The 20,683-nt window shown below is 38.8% G+C and overlaps 1 protein-coding gene across 4 annotated transcripts in view; it reads left to right on the top strand.

The window, feature by feature from the left end:
• UBE2H (ubiquitin conjugating enzyme E2 H) overlaps positions 1-20,683 on the top strand; it is a 108,406-nt gene that overhangs the window by 62,152 nt on the left and 25,571 nt on the right. The window contains exons 2-4 of one of the 4 annotated variants that reach the window (XM_035021102.1): positions 1,972-2,048; positions 2,649-2,723; positions 20,025-20,064. In XM_035021102.1, coding sequence (XP_034876993.1) covers positions 1,972-2,048; positions 2,649-2,723; positions 20,025-20,064 — 192 coding nt within the window. Of the gene's footprint in view, positions 1-1,971; positions 2,049-2,647; positions 2,724-13,370; positions 13,635-20,024; positions 20,065-20,683 lie in introns of those variants that run through there. The other 3 variants (XM_035021104.1, XM_035021103.1, XM_035021105.1) reach the window with 3 other exon arrangements.

Below are 20,683 nucleotides of genomic sequence, written 5' to 3'. Positions count from 1 at the left end.
TAAAGCAAATTTTAACCTGTTGTACTTTTATTTATTTCATTAGCATTAGCTTTGGAATATTTTGCTGGGTGTCAGAGGGTGACCGGTCAAGAAGAATTTAGTATACCATGCATGTATGTGTCATTTGACCAAGTGAAAAAATGAAGCCTATTTTCCAGCATGGATACTATTTGAGTCCTTTCATTGTGTGTGCTATTAAAACAGTTTTCATTTAGAAAAGAATGAGATCAGATTAGCATAGACTAAATTGTCTTAATTATTTTTTTTAATTTTTTTTTAAAGATTTTATTTATTTATTTGAGAGAGAGAGAATGAGAGAGAGCAAGCACATGAGAGGGGGGAGGGTCAGAGGGAGAAGCAGACTCCCCGCCGAGCAGGGAGCCCGATGTGGGACTCGATCCAGGGACTCCAGGATCATGACCTGTGCTGAAGGCAGTCGTTTAACCAACTGAGCCACCCAGGCGCCCCTAAATTGTCTTAATTAAATATCTCTAGTGGAGATTGTTCAAGGCTTTTTTTTTTTTTTTAAGATTTTATTTATTCATTTGAGACAGAGAACATGAGCAGGGGGAGAGGCAGAGGGAGAAGCAGGTTCCCTGCTGAGCCAGGAGCCTGATGGTGGGGCTCAATCCCAGGACCCTGGGATCACGACCTGAGCCGAAGGCAGATGCTCAACCATCTGAGTCACCCAGGTGTCCCTGTGCAAGGCTTTTGAGTAAGGACTTCGCCAAAAGTACACCCAGCCCTTCTGTTCTGTGGCCTGTAAGAGGATAGGAGAGCCAAATATGTAATTTCATATCTTTAAAAATATTGTTTTTCTCTATGTAAGAGAACATCTTAAGATTTCTTTGGCTTCTTTGTTTTTGGTATAATAGTACTTGTAGTTAAAATGAGATTTGCACTGCTGATGGAGAAAGGTGAGACCAGTTTATCATATCTGGTTGTTTGGGGTTTTCTTGTTTAATTTCATTGTGAGATTTGATGGCCCCCCAAAGCCCAGCACCTAAAATCCCTGGGTTATTTGTTTAGACCACAAAGAAGAAATCTAAAACAGGTACATATTAGACCAGTAGCCCTCTTCTCTGCTGTTTGGCTTTTAGAGTTGAATCTTAGTAGTTAAACATGTAAGAGTCTCAGGGACGGATAAGTTTCTGAGGAAGAGAACACACAAGTGTTACTCCTGTGATTAGAGCACCAGAACATGCCAGAAACTAGAGGCCAGTCTAAGTAGGGAGAGAGGTTTGGAAGGGAGGGAAAGAGAGGTGAAAATAAAGACTACAGACAAGATTGATTGATTGATTGGTTTTGCTGCTCTTTTGCATTTAACGGTACCTGTAGCAAGGTGGTATCACTAATTATTTGATTATTCTCTAAGCCAGGGGGAAAACACGTGGGGACTTGGCTTAAGTAAATCCATAATTTTAGGAGCATAGTATTTCTAATTTAGGAGAATCAGTATTTTGCTAAGTTTTTGAATTTGACTAAAGGGAATAATGGAGTTTATGTTAAAGGTTCACTAGGGGTAGATTGGGGAGGAGAGACTACAGAGGGGAGAAAAAACAGTGCCTATTTTTGACTTACAAAATGCAGTTTACATGTTTTACATACTTAACCCATTTAATCCTCACAGAAATCCTATGAAGTGGTGTTTCCTGATGGACAAAGATAACAAAGGCTTGGGGAGTGAGCTTACATTATTATGTTGTGTAGGCTCACAAACCCAATAATACATCTTGCTGCTTGCTAAGTCCTGGAATTTGAACACCAGTCTCTGATTCTAAAGCTCATTCACATTCTTTTAAAAGAGTGTATATTCCCTTCTAAATGACCAGAATGACTATGTATATTTCATATTTTATCAGTTTCATATCAAATGTTGGTAACACTTTACATAGCATATCTTGGGGATATCATCTTTAGTTCTTCCAGGTAATATAGAGCCTGTGTACTTTCCTTTACCTTCCACCTTAGCATTGAGAGTAAGCATGAGGTTACGATCCTGGGAGGACTCAATGAATTTGTAGTGAAGTTTTATGGACCACAAGGAAGTAAGTACACGTTCATATGTGTTCTTCTTTTTCAGTTTCTTTTTTTCTCTACTCATTAATAGGTAATGAGATTATCAGTGGAGGTATGTGTAGTAATTGAACGGTAAATTTCATGGAACTCTAGAACCAGTAAGGAAATCTTGCTCTTACCATAATTACTTCATATGCTTTTCTCTTTTATCTCTGTGTGACAGTATTAAACACAAATTGTGAGTACTGTTTTTTTCTTTTTTGTTAATGAGTGGCAACATGGATGGTTTTGGGGAAATTTTTTTTGTTTTTGGTGGGTGGGTCAACGGGGCAGATTGAAATAGGAGGCTGTTACTTACCAACTAATTGAGTAGTGTTTAATACTTAAAAAAATCAGTTAAACATAGGGGAGAAATGAATCTTTGCTTATTTTCGAACTCTACGTCTTTTAAAGGAAAGTACTTTAATCTGAACATAGAATACCTACTGATTATGAGGTCCCTGACTCCGAAGGAATTAATTTGCAAGGTTTTCAAAAGATATTAGGATTTAATAATTCATTTACGCTCGGGTTTATGTTTTAATGTGGAGGCACAGTTCTAATGTTTAACATTTTTACTTTTATTTCAGCACCATACGAAGGTGGAGTATGGAAAGTTAGAGTGGATCTTCCTGATAAATACCCTTTCAAATCTCCATCTATAGGTATGTAACTACTCAGTTTCTCTCATTAGTTTTGAAAGCAAAGAGAAAAGGAAAAAAAAAATCCCACATTTTGTGGGAGATAATTCCAGAAATGGTTACTTAACCAAAGCCTAAAAAGGAAAAATTCAGTTAATTAATCAGTGACTTTTTGTGGGACTTCACGGTGTGACAGATGATGAAATATACCCTTTGCATGATTGTAATGATTATAACTAGATTTTCCTGTCAGGGTCAGATTAAACAATCTTGAGGCCCACTGTCTATTCAGGCTAAGCAGTAAAATAATAAACATATCATAAATCTCATTTTAATTTCTAGATTGTTGGAATTAATGTTACATAGTGTTTATTCTAATTCTGTCATTTAAAAATCCTCTCTAGATCCTCCTTTGCTTTTGTTCACTTCAACTGTGGGTACCTAGCAGTGAAATCACCCTTTTCCGCTCTCTCTACTCCTCATCCTTTTAGCCCCCTGAACAGCTGAAGAAAGTAGAGTAGGAGCCTCAGTGGGATTGTATAAAGAGGTACTTTTTTTTTCTCCTTCATCTTCTCTCTGCCCTAATTGGCGATACTATTAACCCATCACCCCCATTAAGGCACTTAGTGACAGTTCAGGCGTTTCAGCATCAGATGCTATAGAGGTACATCTGATTGAAGGTTGACACCTTTTTAAAGGTTTTGAGATGGTGGAATGGTAGTAACTCAGCTAACGTAAGCCAGGTTTTAAAATTTTCATTCTAAAAGATGAGTCTGAAATATAATAAAATATTGACCAGTTTTAAGAAAGAAGAAAAAAATAAAATTGGAATATATTATGCCTTCTCAGACAGTCACACTGGACCTCGTGGTCAGAATTGCCAGGGTCCATATATCTTGCTGCTGCTAGGCTTGTCTTTGGAGCTAATGCCAGGTCTCTTGGCGTTTAGACACCACCCACCCCACCCACCCTCCAACAAAAAGGTTTTTTGTTTCATTGTTTTGTTTTTTAAGGAGGTGGACCAAAGACGTCCTCCGCTTTATATTTTGATTGTAGGCCTCCACATTTCTGTCTAAGATCAGTAATGTGGAAAAGGTAGGATCATCCTCAAATGCAGCAGGTTCTCTTCCACTGTCTGGCTACCCTGCTGCTCTCTCAAGCTTTGCGCTATACAGAGATTCCTTCTTACGCCAGGAACTCTTGGTGTTCATTTTAAGAATAAGTTGATTTCCTTTTAAGGTCCCTTGGATGATTTTTCTAAGCTCAGGAATGGAGATTTCTTTCTGAATGATTGAATTGGAAATTTCCCCCTTGCTGCAAGGGTCTCTGAGATGTAGGGTTATCAGCTGGTGAAATAGGAAGGGAGCTGTGAGATAATCCCCGAGTATATCTGACTTAATACCTGTAGGGTTGGGGCAGCAGTCCTTCCCAGTTCATTCCAGAGTGATGGAATGTGGTATTACTCAGCCCGGGGTGGGGGGTGTTTTTCTGTTACGTTGTGGTTGCCTGTCCCCCGTTGATCCATTCTTTCTATACAGGCATTTGAACTTTTCTGTAGTTGAGTGGTATGATATTTAAATCTTTACAAATGGAATGTGTAAACCATAAAATTCATTCAGATATATTTCTTATATGTCCATTTGATTAAAGACTAAAAATTGGCATGCTGAATCTAGCTTTAAGCCCTAAATTCCTAGTCAGAATGAAAACAATATAGCTGTTTAACAGTGAACTATATAGAAAAGCAATTACATATCCTATAGAAATAGATTTGTTTCTCAAGCCTTATTAACATATTTTTTTCCAGACAGTGTAATTATTTCATCATAACTTTCAAAGTAAACATGTCTAAACTTCAGGCATTGTTTATTTATTCACTAATGACACAACAGAAGCCTATGTACTTTCTTAAATTAATGATGTAATATGAAATTGCTTCGGACAAATGACTAGGCTGATTTAACTTCTTCATAATTTTTCTCTTGCCTTTCTTTGTGCTTTCAGGACTTAGTTATACCTACAGATGTGTACCATCTTCTCTTAGGGAAGTAGATCTAGTTTGTACAAGCTGTGCTTGTTTCCTCCAAAGGAACATTGCATAAGACAGTTATAATCAGTTGTGGGGGGTGACCCATTTTCAGGTCATCAACAATGTAATACTGTTGAATTTGCTTTAAACATTTTGAGAGGTAGTGGCTCATTTAGAATAGGCAGGGTTTCCTTTTTTGAGTTGTATGGGTAGTGGTAGAATTATATAGAAGGGCAAGGAGATGAGATAAACCCAACGTTAAGATTCTTTTTAAGGGCGCCTGGGTGGCTCAGTTGGTTAAGCGACTGCCTTCGGCTCAGGTCATGATCCTGGAGTCCCGGGATCGAGTCCCGCATCGGGCTCCCTGCTCGGCAGGGAGTCTGCTTCTCCCTCTGACCTACCTCCTTCTCATGCTCTCTGTCTCTCATTCTCTCTCTCTCAAATAAATAAAAATAAAATATTAAAAAAAAAAAAAAAGATTCTTTTTAAATTCTGCCTTTGTAGTATCTAGGCATACCCTTCTTCCTGAGCCAAATTTTGAGCTCTTAAATATTAAGATGTGCAAATTTAGATTAAGCTTCCTTACTGCTTAGATCTTGGAATGTTAATATGTGTGTGTCTATGTTTGATCTTTATTTATTGTATAAATGCTCCATATTCTTAGTAGGAATGTAAGAAGGTCCAGGTGACCAAAAATAAAGAAAAATTAAAGTTGTCTCATAATCCTGTCCCTCAATGGATATCATCATTTACATTCTGGTATATATACTTTAAAACAATTTTCTATGCATATTTCAGTATATATTCAATGCTATTTGACATGCTCATCTTTTGGGGTATCCTCTAAATAAGTTTTAGAGAGTTTTCAGTAGTTACATGATTGCCTGAGTTATAACTAAAAATAATTCTTTAAAAACAATTTATATAATTATATAGGTTTTTTTTTTTTTTCCTCAAAATAGCAATAAAGCTATCTCAAATTATCTTTGGGAAGAGAAGGAATATAAACAGACTATTTGCAGAAGGAATACAAAGAGGTTATGAACTTTGTGAATGCCATCATTATTTCAGACATCTTAAGCTGATCTTCTGGAATGTTATATTCTCTTTGAGTATCGTCAGTGATAATGTTTATGAAATCATCTTGATGCTTTGAAGCTGGATATAAGTTTTTGAAGTGGCTAAAGGTCATTTAATTTCACAGAATAAGATGAATGGAAAAACTGAGTGACATCAGTTGGAGTGTAAAATGATATATGATTATTAAATTGGCTTAAGTTTAAGGATTATGATTTTCTGGTGAACTGGCCCCAACGGCGCTTTCAAAAGAGAAATTATAAAGCTCCTCTAATCAGTTGTAACATCAGTGAGCTATTCGCATAGCTTTCAGAGAGACTGCTCTGAAATAAATCATATTTGAATCTTTAAGTTCTGATTTATTCAGAAGTTCAGACTTCTGTCTTATTCAGAAGCATTCCTGGATTGCTAGTGCTGTGCTGCTGGTGTCCCCAGCTGTGTAGTTAGGAGGGTGTGCTTGATCAGTGGACTGGTATCCGGAAGGAATGCTCTGGCCCTGGTTTTCCTTGACCGAGAAAATGATACTCACCTGAACCGTTGCTTCCTTTTCTAGAAAATGAGATAGTAGAATTAAGTGAACTCTGCATGTTTGGTATTGACCAATATAATGATACTCAGGATAGATGGCATTCTTCCTAGTAATTAGGAAGGTCACAGAAAGCTCTCACTAGTTAGGAGAGAAGACCAACATGAATAAAATACTGCGTGGGCTTTAGTGACAAGATTTCATTGCTTTTGAGGAGAGGTGTGAGTTAGTGCCTCAGTTGGTGAAGAGAGTGTATGGAAGGAGATGGGCTTTTACAAGAAAGATTTTGTTTCATGTTTTGAGAATATGGTTTTTAGAAAGCTTTCAGAGATGTGAAGATGCGCATAAGGACTTTAGAAATAATACTCTTTGAAAATCCCAAGTAATCCCCAGTCCGTGAAGATTCTGTTTTATGCAGAGAAGTTGCTCCAGAGACTGCCATATGCCATACTTCCCCAGATTGTCTCCAGCATGCGCTCATCTGTTAAGAGAATTCTTTTACCAGTCAGAGAAAACACAGACTTGCCGTTGATGTGGGGGTGAAATAAAGATGAGGGATCCCATATACGAAGAGGGTAAATTAGACCAGTTTTGAATAAAAACATAAAAGTAACCAGTAAGCATAGGATACAGAATGGTTTTATGTCTATTCCAAAGAATGCATATTTTAAAAAGTGGGAGATACAGGACTTGTCACATTGGCAGGGAAGATGTAGCCAACTTAGCAGTATATGTTGATTGATGAAGATTTTATATCCTTTTAGTGATTTTACTTAAATTCTCTTAAGATTCAGAGATGTGCACTAAGATTAATGTACAAGAGTATGCAAATTGCAGTGTTATTCTTAAAACTTTTATTTTTAAAACTTTGAAACAAACTAAGTGATCCAATAGATAGTAAAGCAGTTAAATTATGGTGTATCTTAATGGAAAAAATGCCTTACAATCATTAAAGGAACACACAGGGATGCCTGGGTGGTTCACTCAGTTGAGGGTGTGCCTTTGGCTCAGGTCATGATCCCAGGGTCCTGGGATTGAGTCCCGCCTTGGGCTCCTTGCTCAGCGGGGAGCCTGCTTCTCCCTCTGCCTGCCGCTCTCCCTGCTTGTGCTCTCTTTCTCTCTGACAAAATCTTTAAAATAAAATAAAATAAAGGAACACACAGGAAAATGGTAACCTTCTATAGTGTAACTTGTAATTTTTTCCATGAAATTCCAGGTATGAATGCCAAAACATTGATACAGTTATCCATGGCTGTTAAGGGGATTAAAAACATTTTTCTATAATTTCTAAATACTCTACAATAAGTTTCTTTATAGAAGGATATATTTTTAAACATATGGCAAATGCATAACTTTCAAATGTCCCGTCTACATCTTTGTCTGGGTCTACACTTTTCCTGTCCTTTGTTCTGGAAAGCCATTAAGCTTATCCTTGGCTAGGATTCTCACCTGGTAGCTTGCTAAGGGCCTGCTGGCCCTCGTGTTTCTCACTAGTTTCCTTTCTTTTTCCTTTCAGATTTAATGATGTGTGTGTGTGTGTGTATAAGGGTACGGACTGTTCTCTTTCCTTTGTTTTTCTGCTTGCGATTTAGTTTATTCCATCTTGGGCACTATCTTTACACCTTTACATGTAACTGTTCTTCACTCCTTTTCTTCAGACCTCTTGTCCCTTCTCTTGGGTTGCTGCCTCTGGCAGTTCTTACCTACTCCTCTTTTTAGTCTGACCCTTCCACTCGTGTTCCCCCTTGCTCCATTTTTCTCTTCATGTGAACCAAAAAAGGTCCTTGTTCATAGCTAATAAGTAATAATAATACTTTCAATAAACCTAAGCCCAGGGGGGAAATTATGTCTTCTAATAAAATACAGACATAAAATACTAGATTTAAGGCTTCCAGCCTCTAAAGGCCTTGAAAATTCCTTGAAGTCTCCCTTCGGGATCTACAATAGTCTCCATCACACCATAGCTACTTTACTTAAACACTAGTGTTCAAGAGAAAATTGAGAATTTGTCATTTTAGGGGCGCCTGGGTGGCTCAGTTGGTTAAGCGGCTGCCTTTGGCTCAGGTCATGATTCCAGGGTCCTGGGATCGAGCCCCGCATCGGGCTCCCCGCTCAGTGGAGAGCCTGCTTCTCCTCCCTCTGCCTGCAGCTCTGCCTATTTGTGCTCTCTCTCTCTGTCAAATAAATAAACAAAATCTTAAAAAAAAAAAAAAAAAGAATTTGTCATTTTATCTTATTTTAAAAGATTACTGGGTAGTATATTAATAGAACTGCGTTTGACTAATTTCAGATAGAACTATTATAGAGTATTTTAGAATCTTTTGTAAATAACCTTAACCTTTCCTTAGTGTGGGAACTCTGTCACCACTTATACTTTTTTTCACTTATACTTCTTAAAAATAGAAAACTATGTTGTAAGATCCAGCTAACAAGTCTAGAAACTAACTTTTGAAAAAGTGCCTATGTACATCTCCACGTTAACAGTGAGGAAGACTCTCCCAGGAGAAGGCTGCATGCATTGTGCATCTGGATTGAAATTTGATGATACAGCAGAGTAAGAGGAATGGTTCGTTGACAGCAAGATTCTGGAGGGACTGTTTAATAGTTTGCTTAATGTTGATAAAATGGCCAGGGGAAAAAACTGCACTCATTCTGCAATGGAATTTGATGCCAATGGCATATAGCAAGAGCTACCAAACCATATGAGTAAATGGAGACAAAATGGACATGGACATGTCATGGACAATAACAATAGCTGGAATACTATGCTGAGCTCTACCAGTGGCCTTTATGGTTAGGTCAGCTATCCTCTAAATAGAATAGTTTAGATCTTTCTGTTTCAAGGAAACTAGATTAGATAACTTGTCAGAGTACCTTCGAAGTCTCGCAGTCTGTCAGAGGTTCTTAATTAGAAGATACTCTGATATCTTGTGCCAGCAATTGAGGAAGGTGATTTAACCTTTTTCATTGTCAGAATAGCAGACGCTTCTAGCATTATAAATTTTTAATTCACTATTGCCAGAAATTACCTCACAATATTTTTGGAATGGAATTTTATAGTATGACTAAACTATAGAGTATAGAATGTTTACCATTTTACTTTGTGTCTACCTAGATGGAAACATTGTACAATTACCTCTTCAGGTGTCTTGTCAGGGGTGGACCAGGATTTGGAGTAGGGTATGTCATTTCTGAAAGGTTTGGGGTTAGTCATTTAAGAGAGGCCTGTTTGGACCATTATATTTCCACAAATAGAATGAACTCTTAGACTGAGGAAGCAAAATTCCATTCAGATCACCTCTATACTTCTCTAGTTTCATGACTTCGGTTTTGAATTTAGTTTCTGTCTCAGTTATATAATTGCTACTTTGTAGTGATCTATAGCTTTTGAATTCCAGTAGAGAGAAACAAGGTTCTAGTAGGAAAGTTTTGTAAAAGTTTTTTTGTTGTTGTTTAGATAATGCTATGAGAATGTAAGCCATTGTTAAAAGTTCCCTTTTTACTGCTGTTCTGAAAATGAAATTTTTCAGGATAGTTTTTTTTTTTAGAGTGTATCTGGCAGCTGAAGCAGAACCTACTTTCTCAGAATATGGATACATTTTACACCATTTCTTCTAATCAGCCTCACATATTTATTAGGTACCAGCTATGTGCAGGACATTATTCTAGGTGCTAGAGATACAGAGGTGAACAAATTGCTCTCTGACCCTTACATTCTTTGAGGAAAAAAGATAGAGCAAAAATTTAAAATATCTGATAGCTTTATAGAGAATTGATGTGATGAAATTGACATAATAGCTACCTTAGATTAGGTGTTCAGGAAGGGCTTCTCTGACAAAGTAAATTTAAGCTTGAGGTTTAAGTGAAAAGGGAAAAATAAGCCAGCCCTCATCTTTAAGATCAGGGAGGAGAGCATTTCAAGCAGAAGAAATTGTGAGGACAAAGGCCCTGAGGCACATAGGAGCTTAGCATGCACAAGGAAGAAAGAAGGATGGGTAAACAGTGAAATAGGAGATAGGGTCCAAGTGGCAGGCAGGGTGAGCTCCTGTAGGGCTTTGTAGGCCAGGTTAAAGGCTTGAATTTGATTTTTTTTTTTTTTTTAAAGATTCCATTTATTTATTTGAGACAGAGAGAATGAGAGAGAGAGAGCACATGAGAGGGGGGAGGGCCAGAGGCAGAAGCAGGCTCCCTGCCAAGCATGGAGCCCGATGCGGGACTCGATCCAGGGGACTCCAGGATCATGACCTGAGCCGAAGGCAGTCGCTTAACCAACTGAGCCACCCAGGCGCCCCATTGAATTTGATTTTTAATGCAATGGAAAAATCATTGAAAGGTTTTAAGCCGGTTTTAATGATCACTCTATTATTGTGGGAGAAGAGTAGAAATACTAGTGGTTTGGATCAGGGTGCCAACATTGAGAAACTCTGGTGTCTGGAATACATTGCTTTGAAGAAGTTTGGCTGTATGAAGGAAAGCACACAAATGGGGGGAGATAAAAGGAAGGTTTTATTTTTTACCTCTGAAATGGGAAACTCTGAAGGATGTTGATGTGCTTGTTGTAGGGAGTTGTCTAGAAAAGAGGGAAATCTTGGTGATGCTGGGGATCAGGAGGAAGATTGAAGGTACAGTGCCTTTGAGATGTTAGGACAAGATCAGAACACAAATGGAGGACTTGTGTTGGGAAGACCTTAAGCATTTGAGTGAACTGTTGAGGCAGGATAAGTGAGCACGTGTGCTGGGAGGATTTTGATGGGAAAAAGGAGGAATCCTGTCCATTGGCTCCCGTTTTCTCAAAGAAAATGGGCAGGGTTTTTAAGTCAGAGTGAGAAATGGAGGAGCATAGGGAACGGGAGATTTGCAGAATAATGGTAAAATGCACAAGTCATGGGAGAACGGGGACCAGGCCACTAGTGAAGGGAGAAAGGAAAATTACCGGTGATGTTGAATCCACAAAAGGTAATTGAGCATACTTTTTAAAGTTGGTGTGTACACTGTGTCTCTCCTCCCTGCTAGCCCAGTAGATATAAACTCTATGAAGGCAGTCCCTGGGTCCGTTCTACTGATACTCTTTCTCCCCACCTCAGGGTCTGATAACATTGCCTGCTCTGTATTGAGGTGAGGGTGTGAGCAAGTGAACGAAGGAGTGTTCAGTGGCACCTTCAAGTCCAAGGACAGCGGATGTGAATGATGGGTTTCCTCCTGTTGTAGATGGGCGTTTTGGAGGGGAGAGGGCACAGGATTTGCAGAGGGTTGTTAAAAAGCGATGATGGCGATAGCTCTTCAATCTTAAACTAAGCAAGGAGAGGGGTGAAGATAGGACTGGTAGGCGGGAAGAAAAGGGGGGGGTCAGGAGTGTGGTGGGCAGAAGGTGCTGTGATTTTGGAGGTGAAGCCGTTTGTAAGATGACAATGTTCAAGGCATGTCCTGGCAGTGTGAATGAGATGTGGTAGAGGAAAGGTACACTGAGGAGAAGCTTCGGGAACTGAGAGGACAGGGTGTGAGGAGTGTGGTCTGTATGGGTGATAGCTCTTAAAATGACGAGAGAGAGACTTGGGGGCCAGGTGCTGAAGTTCTCAGTGATGGAAGCAGCTAGTGGTTAAATTGGCCCTATTAATGGAAAAACCCCTGTTCACGTCTGTAATATATAAATTCATTCACTTTCGTCTTGCTATTAGCCAGAATAAAAATAGTAGTGCGCTTTCCCTCCCCCAGGCCACCTCTAAGGAGAGCCTTGCCTCTGTACAAGCTTGCTTCTGTCAGAAGATTTGTCCATTTCCTTCTTGAAGCTGGCTTATGTCAGTTTTAATTCTGCCTTTGGCGATTCATTATTATATAATCTTTCCATTTGCTATATAAAAATTCCACCTAACTTGCTCTTTAGATTAGTTCCTACTTTAATTATAGTAGGTGACCTCTAGCTTTTGAGCTGGTTATTAATTTTGACATCTTTTTGGCATTAACTCCATTCCTTCTTTTTTTGGATGGTTATAATGAAAACATGTATTCTTGGCTTCCTCTTTCTTTAGTTAAACTGTGATTCTTCTAAAAACAAATAAGAGTGATGTCTTAGTTCCCTTTGAAAAGCTTGTTCACCACAATTTAAGATTTGTTTCATATTTCTGGTGTTGTGAAAACCATATTGCTAGAAGGAACGTCACAGATTATATCACCCAGTTGCCTTATTTTAAGGATAGTAAAAATGAGGCTCAGGAAGGTGGAGATAAATCACTACTAACTAGGGCCAATTCTAGTTGCAGAATCTGCCTTCTGGTTTCCAGTCTAGTGTTTTGCCCCCATCCCAAATGCAATTAGAATGGTCTTTTAGTACTAAATGTTACAGTAACTGTATTTGCTATTTCCAGTGTGATGGGGTTGTAGGAAGCCTAATATCCAGTAATCAACACAGCCTCTAATGCTCTGGACAGTTGGCTAAAGGGTTCAGAGAGGAGTAGGCAGGGGCAGATATTTTCATTCTTAGGATGAGGAAAGTGAGATGAAGTTGCTTACCTGAGCTCATGAAACTAATAGTAACCTTGAGTGCTTACTGTGGGCCGGTTGCCGGTCAACTGCAGTACATAGATTCATTTACTCTTTATAACAGCCCTGTGATGTGTAGATACCAATATTAACCTAAATTAACCTAGCTTTATGAAGAAAGAAGCAAAGGCAAAGAGATTCAGTAACTCTTAACTTTCCCAAGGCTCACAGAGTAGATCTTAGGCAGTCTGACTGGAGCCAGATCTTCTAACCACGACTTTGTTTACTAAGAGTGGCCACGTGTGTTCTATACTTTACTGCCTCTGACCATGAGAATAAATACTGCCTGATTCAGACAGTGGTTTTAAGAATGATCAGAAGAGTGAAAGATAAATTGTGGAGAAAGGACAGAGATTAAATATCTGTCAAAAATGAAACTACAGGAGAGTAGATTTAAGGCTGCAGGTTTTGGTAATCTGCTAGGTTGGTAGCAGGGTTAGGCTGTTGAAGGATAACACTTCACCTTTTCTTAGTTATAAATGAACTTTTCTTATCCATCCAGCCCATTCCTCAGATTCCATATTATCAGAGAGAAAGGAAGAAACAGAAAAGAAGGACCCCTTGTTGAGTTTAGATCTCCTGAACACACACAGGATCAGTTCAGAAGTTCCCATGACACAGGGCATTGAGAGTGAGCTCCTTGCTTGGTTCCTCACCCAAGAAGAGACCGGCCCAGGTCCATCTCTCCTGAGTAGGAAAGGCTCAGCTCTCTGAAGAGACTTCTGCCCGGGTGCAGGCTGCCACGGGCTGGGCCTAGCTGTCTGAGGTAAGATGAAAATCTCTCTGAGCATGTGCTCATGCACAAAGCTGACAGGATGGCTGTTGCTGGTGAAGCTGGCGGCATCCCCACCCCCTTTTTAGCCGAAACATCCCAACCCTGGTCACCTCCTGCATGCTAGGAATGGAGATTCAAGTTATTACCCTTAAAAAACGTATAGTCCGAGATACTACTGCTAGGGGCGATAAGATTCGATCTTTAATAAATATATTTTGAACAACTATATCTACTTTAAAAAATAGAATTAATGAGTTTGCTTCTGAATAGTCTACTTTATATGGGCATCTATTGTGAAGATGGAATATCAGAATAATTGAATGTATTCACTTACCATTTTCTCAAAGGAATTCATAAACTTATAATTAAATTGCATCAGCCACAACTGCCTCAACCATCTTCAGTCCAAGCTCATTTTACCCCTGGGATAGAGCTAACCATTTTTGCCTTTGGTGCTTTTCATCTACTTACCTTAGGGTAGATTTACCTTGTTTCATGAGTCGCTTGTTTAACTTTTCATTTCACAAGATTATTCTGAAGGAAATTTCTGTATTGATAACTGGCTCTAGGTATTTCATTCTGTCCACAAATTTGATCATTAAAAATATCCTCACAAGTAAAACAAAGGTGATGATTTTTTGCCACTTTTATTTACATATTGACCCCAATATCAGAAGTTACTCGAAAGCGGGTACAACTTTGTACAGATCTCTTCCTGGGATTAGACACAGAAACAGGCTGAAATAAAAACCAGTTTTCTACATGACTCGGCATGATGTTACTTTTCTCTATTAGCCTATGGGTCAAAAGATTTGTTATTCTAGAACAGTTGAGTATTGGAGTGTAACAAGCAAAAGCATGGCACATTTTTCTATTTTAATAATCTGTTATTTTTTAAAATAAGTAGTTTTTTTTAACCTCACCTAAGCATGATTTGGATTCCTCCTCCAGGGTTATGTATCACCTGATTCCCTTCTGCTGAAAGATAGAGAACAGAGGTGGTGAACTTATTAGCTAAACCTTTGTTCCTAATGTCCTCCCTTTTATAAGTGCCTGAGTCATGCCAGAGAATAATTGTCTAAAAGAGTCGAAGGAGTTCTGAATTTTATCTGGTCAAATCACTGAAATATATATATGATTAGAAAATGTCTGGTAGTGAATAAAATCTTAAATCATGTAGATTAAAAATGACTTGCTGCTTCCACTTATCATGTTTTCATAAAAGCAGTTTTCAAAATATGTTTTCTTAAAATAGCTTCAAAATAGTTCGTGGTTGAATGGAAACAAGTGTTGGGAAAATTCTCTTGTTGCAGACGTATTCATTAGTGTGGTGATAGCATTGCCAAAAGGAAGGAAAACATGCCAGGGCAAACACGCTCAGTCCTGAGAATGTTCCCTCTCTGAATTCCTAGCCTGTTCTTTCTCCATCTCCTCCCGTCCTTGTCCAAAGTGCCATTGTTCCCATCGTTATCCAGAATGTAAGTGGCTTTGCCAGAAACGCTCCCCACAGCTTGCTCAAGAGCAAATGTAAAGGAGATACACTCTTTCTGTTTATTTGCTTTGGGTATTTTTCTAACAGTTGAAAAAGCCTGGTATAGGAAGAGATCATTGTCGTTTGGAGATTGTTTTTTGGGTAGAATTGGTCTGGCTGAATTTGTTCCTCAAAGGCAAGGTTATAAACTCTGTCTCTGCCAACTCTGGAATAGTCTGTGGATTTTGTGTCTCGTCGTGGTACTTTAGCATGTTGTTAGCTTTGTATTATATGCTCCAGAATATTTCTGTGCCTAAAAGTATGCCTTGCAGAATTAATTTTCTTTATGGACTTAACTATTGGGCATTTTCCCCAAAGTCCTCTGTTGTCAGAGCTCTGGCCATTGTTATTAAATCCTGGATTGTTAGAGCTAATAGTCCCTTTATTAACAGAATAAGAGTGGAGATTTTGGAGATCATACAGTCCAGCTATTTTCATGTAAAGACATAGGCCCACAGAAGTGAAGCGATCTAGCCAAGGCCTGCAGTTAATAGCAGGGTTGGGACCAAAACTCAAGTCCCTTTTAATACTTTGCTCTTTCCAGTTTGATTTTGCCCTCTGTCTCAGAGCTCAGATGATGTTTTATACTTAGCAGGGGCACTGGGGACTGGGCTCCAACCCATTTGTTACTAAGACTGTGTTTACCAAGTTCTTTTTGGCGCTCCCTGTTATGTACTCTTGGATTCAACCAAGCCAAAATCTTGACTTAATTGAAAACAGTGTGGAAACTGTATTGATTCCAAATGTAATCTCCAGGCCTTGTACCAGGAGGGAGGCACCTTAATATTTCAGAGACTGTTTTGGTAAACATTTAAAGCTCTTCTGACCCTAGCTGTATTCTTGACTTAACACCTTTGAGGTTCCCTGCGACATCAGATTGTTGAAGCTTCATTCTTACCGTAGGAGAGACAGCCCACTTCATTTTGCTCCAGACCTTCGTTTTGTCCCCAGCACTGAGGTGCTGTGACCTGATTGAGCTGTTTCCATCGTCACCTTTTTTTTTTTTTTTTTTTTTTTAAGGAGATAAGGCTTTTGTTAAAACAAAAATCTTAAAGAGGGATTGTATGTATCATTGCTCTAGCTAAGTCTCTGGCTTCCCACCTCAGAATGATTCAAAATCCATAGCCTTAGAAGGGCCCACAAATGCTCATCACCTCTCTGACCTCACTTCTAGGCTTCTCCTTACTTACTGCGCTTTAGCCTCACCAGGCTCTCTGCTGGTCTTCAAACATTTCAAGCAAACTCCTGATAATTTTGAACTTGGCTGTTCGTGTTGTATAGACACTCTTCCCCTAGATACTGAATGATTCCTCCCTTGCCTCCTTAGAATCGACACCTTCTCCATAAGGCCCTCCCTGACCATCCCATTTAAAACTGCAGCCCCCACCCCAGCATTCCTATCCAGAGTCCCCTTCACTGGGTTTTTCTCCGTAACACTTGGCACCTTCTAGCATAGCACTTCTGTCTTCAAAGAGCTCTCAAAGAGCTCTCCAGGTGCTTCTTGACCTTTAGCATTGGGGACCTCTGCCATAGATGTTGCTTGACTAGGTGTTAACGCTTGAGACATCTAGCAGAAGCAGGATTGTAAGCATCAAGAATGAATTTTAAGTTCTTGTGTCCTCAAGCCAAAGTACTTTCCATATAACAGAATGAGTCTCCTGAATTAAACCATCTAGTGGCTAAACATTAGTGTTTCCCACTCATCAGGAAGTTTCTTGGCAGTTGTGATTAGCAATATATTCCTATATGTAACTGATCTTGAAGATCACATGCCTTAAAACCTGAAGATCTTTCGTTTTTGTTTTTTGTTTTTTGTGTTTTTTTGGTAATGAATTTACTTAAACAGGAGTGAGATTTGAGATCAGATAAAATAGTTGATTTTCCTTAAAATGGTTCAGCATTAGATAACCTATGTATAATTAGGTCTGTTCTAGAATGTTTGCTACTGTTTATAATTTTTTAACTTACACAATGTAGAAATTTTGGAAAGTTAGAGTAATATTAATGCAGGAGTCTCTCAAAGTTGACTACTGTTGACACTTGGTTGTTTCCTTCAAGCTTTTTTACATTGCTGTGATCCCACTTCTGGTACGGGATTGGCGAGTGGGGTGGTGATGTGATTTGAAAAGAGTAATGGAGAAAATATTCCCACCATGAAGAATTAACCACTGTAAACAGTTGTATATGTTTGCTTCTAGTATCCTATCTATGTGCACACTTAAAAAGAGCAAATAATATACAAGCACATTACCTCTTTCTAAAAGGAATATAGTGTTATAGATTCTTCTTTAATCACCATTCCCATTCTGTTCCCCATTCCCACCATGACCTTGACCCTGCACCCTCACTGAAACAATTAATTACTTCGTTAAGTTTGGTATATATTGGTCCAGTACAGTTTTCTGTACTTTTGTTACCATAGAGATAGGTAGTGTTGCTTTTAGTTTATCTAAATGGTATCATACTGTAAATATCATTCTGCAACTTTTTTTTTTTCTCCCCTCAGCTATGGGTCTATCCAAATTGATACTTACCTAGTTCATTACTTTGGCTGTATAGGACTCCCAGTATATGGATGTACTATAGTTTCTCCAGTCCCTTTTGATAGGATTGCATTTGGTTTTTGGCTTTTATAAATAATGCTGGAACAAATATCCTCATGGTTCTTCCTGGATACATTTATTAGTGTTTTTCTAAAGTCATATAGAATTGTTATCCCCTTAACATTTATATTGGCTTAGTTTAATCTCTTCAATATGCACTATACTTCCTAAGTCTAGACTTGGAAGCATCTTATTTCCTTAATGAAAAATTAATATGAAATAGTAATTAGACACAAGGCATTTCTTTTTGCATCAGAGTAATTTAAACATGGCATGGGCTCTCTTGATAGTAGAGAAAACGTGAAGCTATTTCAACACAAAAGATTAAAAAACAAAAATTAGAAGCATAGTTAGTATCGGAGTGAGTAGAGCAAGCAAAGACTAGAATACCTGGGATTTTGTATTCTTGTATCTGTTTCCTAAGTGTAGCGAAGTTTCTTAGATTGTCCGAGATGGCCTTTGTCGAAACTCGTCCTTGAGGATCCTCCTCCAGTGCCCCTTCTCTGCATTTTTCCTGATACCTTCCTCTTTCCCTTCTCAGGCCCTCCATTATGTCAGTTCTTTGTGCTCACTGCACTTACTGCCTTGTGTCTTGTCCTCCTGCCGCAGTGACCTCTTGGAGAATAACGTGCTGCTTGACTTACCTAGTGCCCTGAGCAAGCACTGTGCCTGGCAAACAGGTGTTGACCAAGTATATTTTGAGTGAAGGAAAGAGAAATGTGAGGTGGGGCCGGGGGGTAAGAGAGGGTGGGATTGGGAGGGACATAGTGATGGTCACTTTAGTGGGGAACTTAAATTTATTGAAAGTGTGGAACAGAATAAGGAAGTCTTGAAATGAGATAAGGATGATAAAATGACATCTCTGACAGCGGGCCTCTGCTTTAGCATATTGTCATTTGCATAAATACAAACTGATTAAACCACTGATTCTAATTAAAGAAAAAATTATTTTCTCCTTGGAATTTAAATGTCAGTATGTTTGTTAAAGTCTAGGGATGCCTGGCTGGCTCAGTCAGTAGAGCATGCGACCCTTGATCTCAGGGTTGTGAGTTCAAGCACCATGTTGGGTGTGGAGATTATACTTAAAAATAAAATCTTTAGGGGCGCCTGGGTGGCTCAGTCATTAAGCGTCTGCCTTCGGCTCAGGTCATGATCCCAGGGTCCTGGGATCGAGCCCCACGTCGGGCTCCCTGCTCAGTGGGGAGCCTGCTTCTCCCTCTCCCACTCCCCCTGCTTGTGTTCCCTCTCTCGCTGTCTCTCTGTCAAATAAAATCTTTAAAAGTAAATAAAATCCTGGGGCACCTGGGTGGCTCAGTCGTTAGGCGTCTGCCTTCAGCTCGGGTCATGGTCCCCGGGGTCCTGGGATCGAGCCCCGCATCGGGCTCCCTGCTTGGTGGGAGGCCTGCTTCTCCCTCTCCCGCTCCCCCTGCTTGTGTTTCCTCTCTTGCTGTGTCTCTCTCTATCAAACAAATAAATAAAATCTTTAAAAAAAATAAATAAATCTTTGAAAAATATATATGTATATTTGTTAGTCTATTTTTCTAGGAATAAATCAAAAAACTTGAATCCCTGACAGATACAGCCATCTGACTGATTTTTTTTTTTTTAACTCCTTGCCTCATTTCTTGGTTGCCCCAATTTTAATCAAAACTGGGTTTCCTGGAATGAGTAGACTAAAGTTAAAGGAAATATTTTGGTCACTGTTCTTATGAAATCCTTTGTGGTTTGGAAGCGGTGCTCCTTTAGTGTTTCAACAGCTTCATTCATGTTCCGCATGCAGTGTAGCAGTATGATACCAGTAGCTGAGCTTCAGAAGAAGTTCAAATGCAGAACCTCTAAATTTAGAGATTGAACAATAAAACCTTTAGGAGGGAAGTCAGAGTAGCTTTCTTAACTTTCTGATAAAAGTAATCGGCACTAGTTATAACCCATTTAGTACTACAAATTTTCTTGGCAAGTACCTTCATAGCTCAGAAAAGATTCTCTTGATTATTTTGTATATAAGAAGCTGCGTTGCTCTCAAAGTTTGCTCATTTTTTAAAGAGAACTTCTGATGTGTTTTAAGTAATTGACACTGTCAGGAGAATATATAGTCTTACCAGTAACCAAACATCTAAGTTAAAAATAATGAGTTATGGGTATCATCAACTTTTTCCAATATTGAAATTGTTTCCAGTACTGAAATACTTAAAAAGTGAATTGTTCTCTGGACACTTTTTTGCTGCTAATTAACATTTCTTTTTACAGGATTCATGAATAAAATTTTCCATCCCAACATTGATGAAGCGTAAGTAACTATTTAAAAATGTTAAATCTTAGCAGCAACTGCTCTTATTAGCGTTCATCTCTCTCTCTCTCCATTATTAAAAAAAGTCTCAATTATCTTTTTGGATTTTATCAACAGAGAGGACTGTATGGTCACTTAAACTGGAGTTCCAGGGTTATTGATACTCTAAACCACTTAGTGCAAACCCTGCTGTTGGGTTGCTTAGTTTTTCCACTGTCGTGAGTGGGTCCTTCATTTCCTGCGATACCTAGCTAGGATTTGTAATATTCCACATCTCTGTTCTCTTCGTATGGACACAATTCAGAGACCAGTTTTCTGTATACAGAATTACTATCTTCAGCCCTTAAAGTGTTTCTTAGTTCTTGAGAGTAAAGCAAACATGAATGGCTGTAGTTTTATTTCAGTTAATGAATCTACCCTTTCTTTCCTTCTAATATTTTATTAGTGATACTTTAAGATTTGCCTCCTATCACATACTTCCGATGCTGTTTGCAATACATGATTTTTTTCTGCGGTTTTTCCTTGTCACGGCACTAAATTCTACTGTTACACACATACACATGAGGTATTCTGAATTCTTTGAGTGGGTTGTACACACATATCATGCCCCGTTGTCCTT

The sequence above is a fragment of the Mirounga leonina genome, unplaced genomic scaffold, assembly GCF_011800145.1.
Source record: "Mirounga leonina isolate KUSES-001 unplaced genomic scaffold, KU_Mleo_1.0 Mir_174, whole genome shotgun sequence".
Taxonomy (NCBI): domain Eukaryota; kingdom Metazoa; phylum Chordata; class Mammalia; order Carnivora; family Phocidae; genus Mirounga; species Mirounga leonina.
The sequence above is the reverse complement of the archived record's forward strand: the minus strand, read 5'-3'. Positions and strand labels throughout refer to the sequence as shown.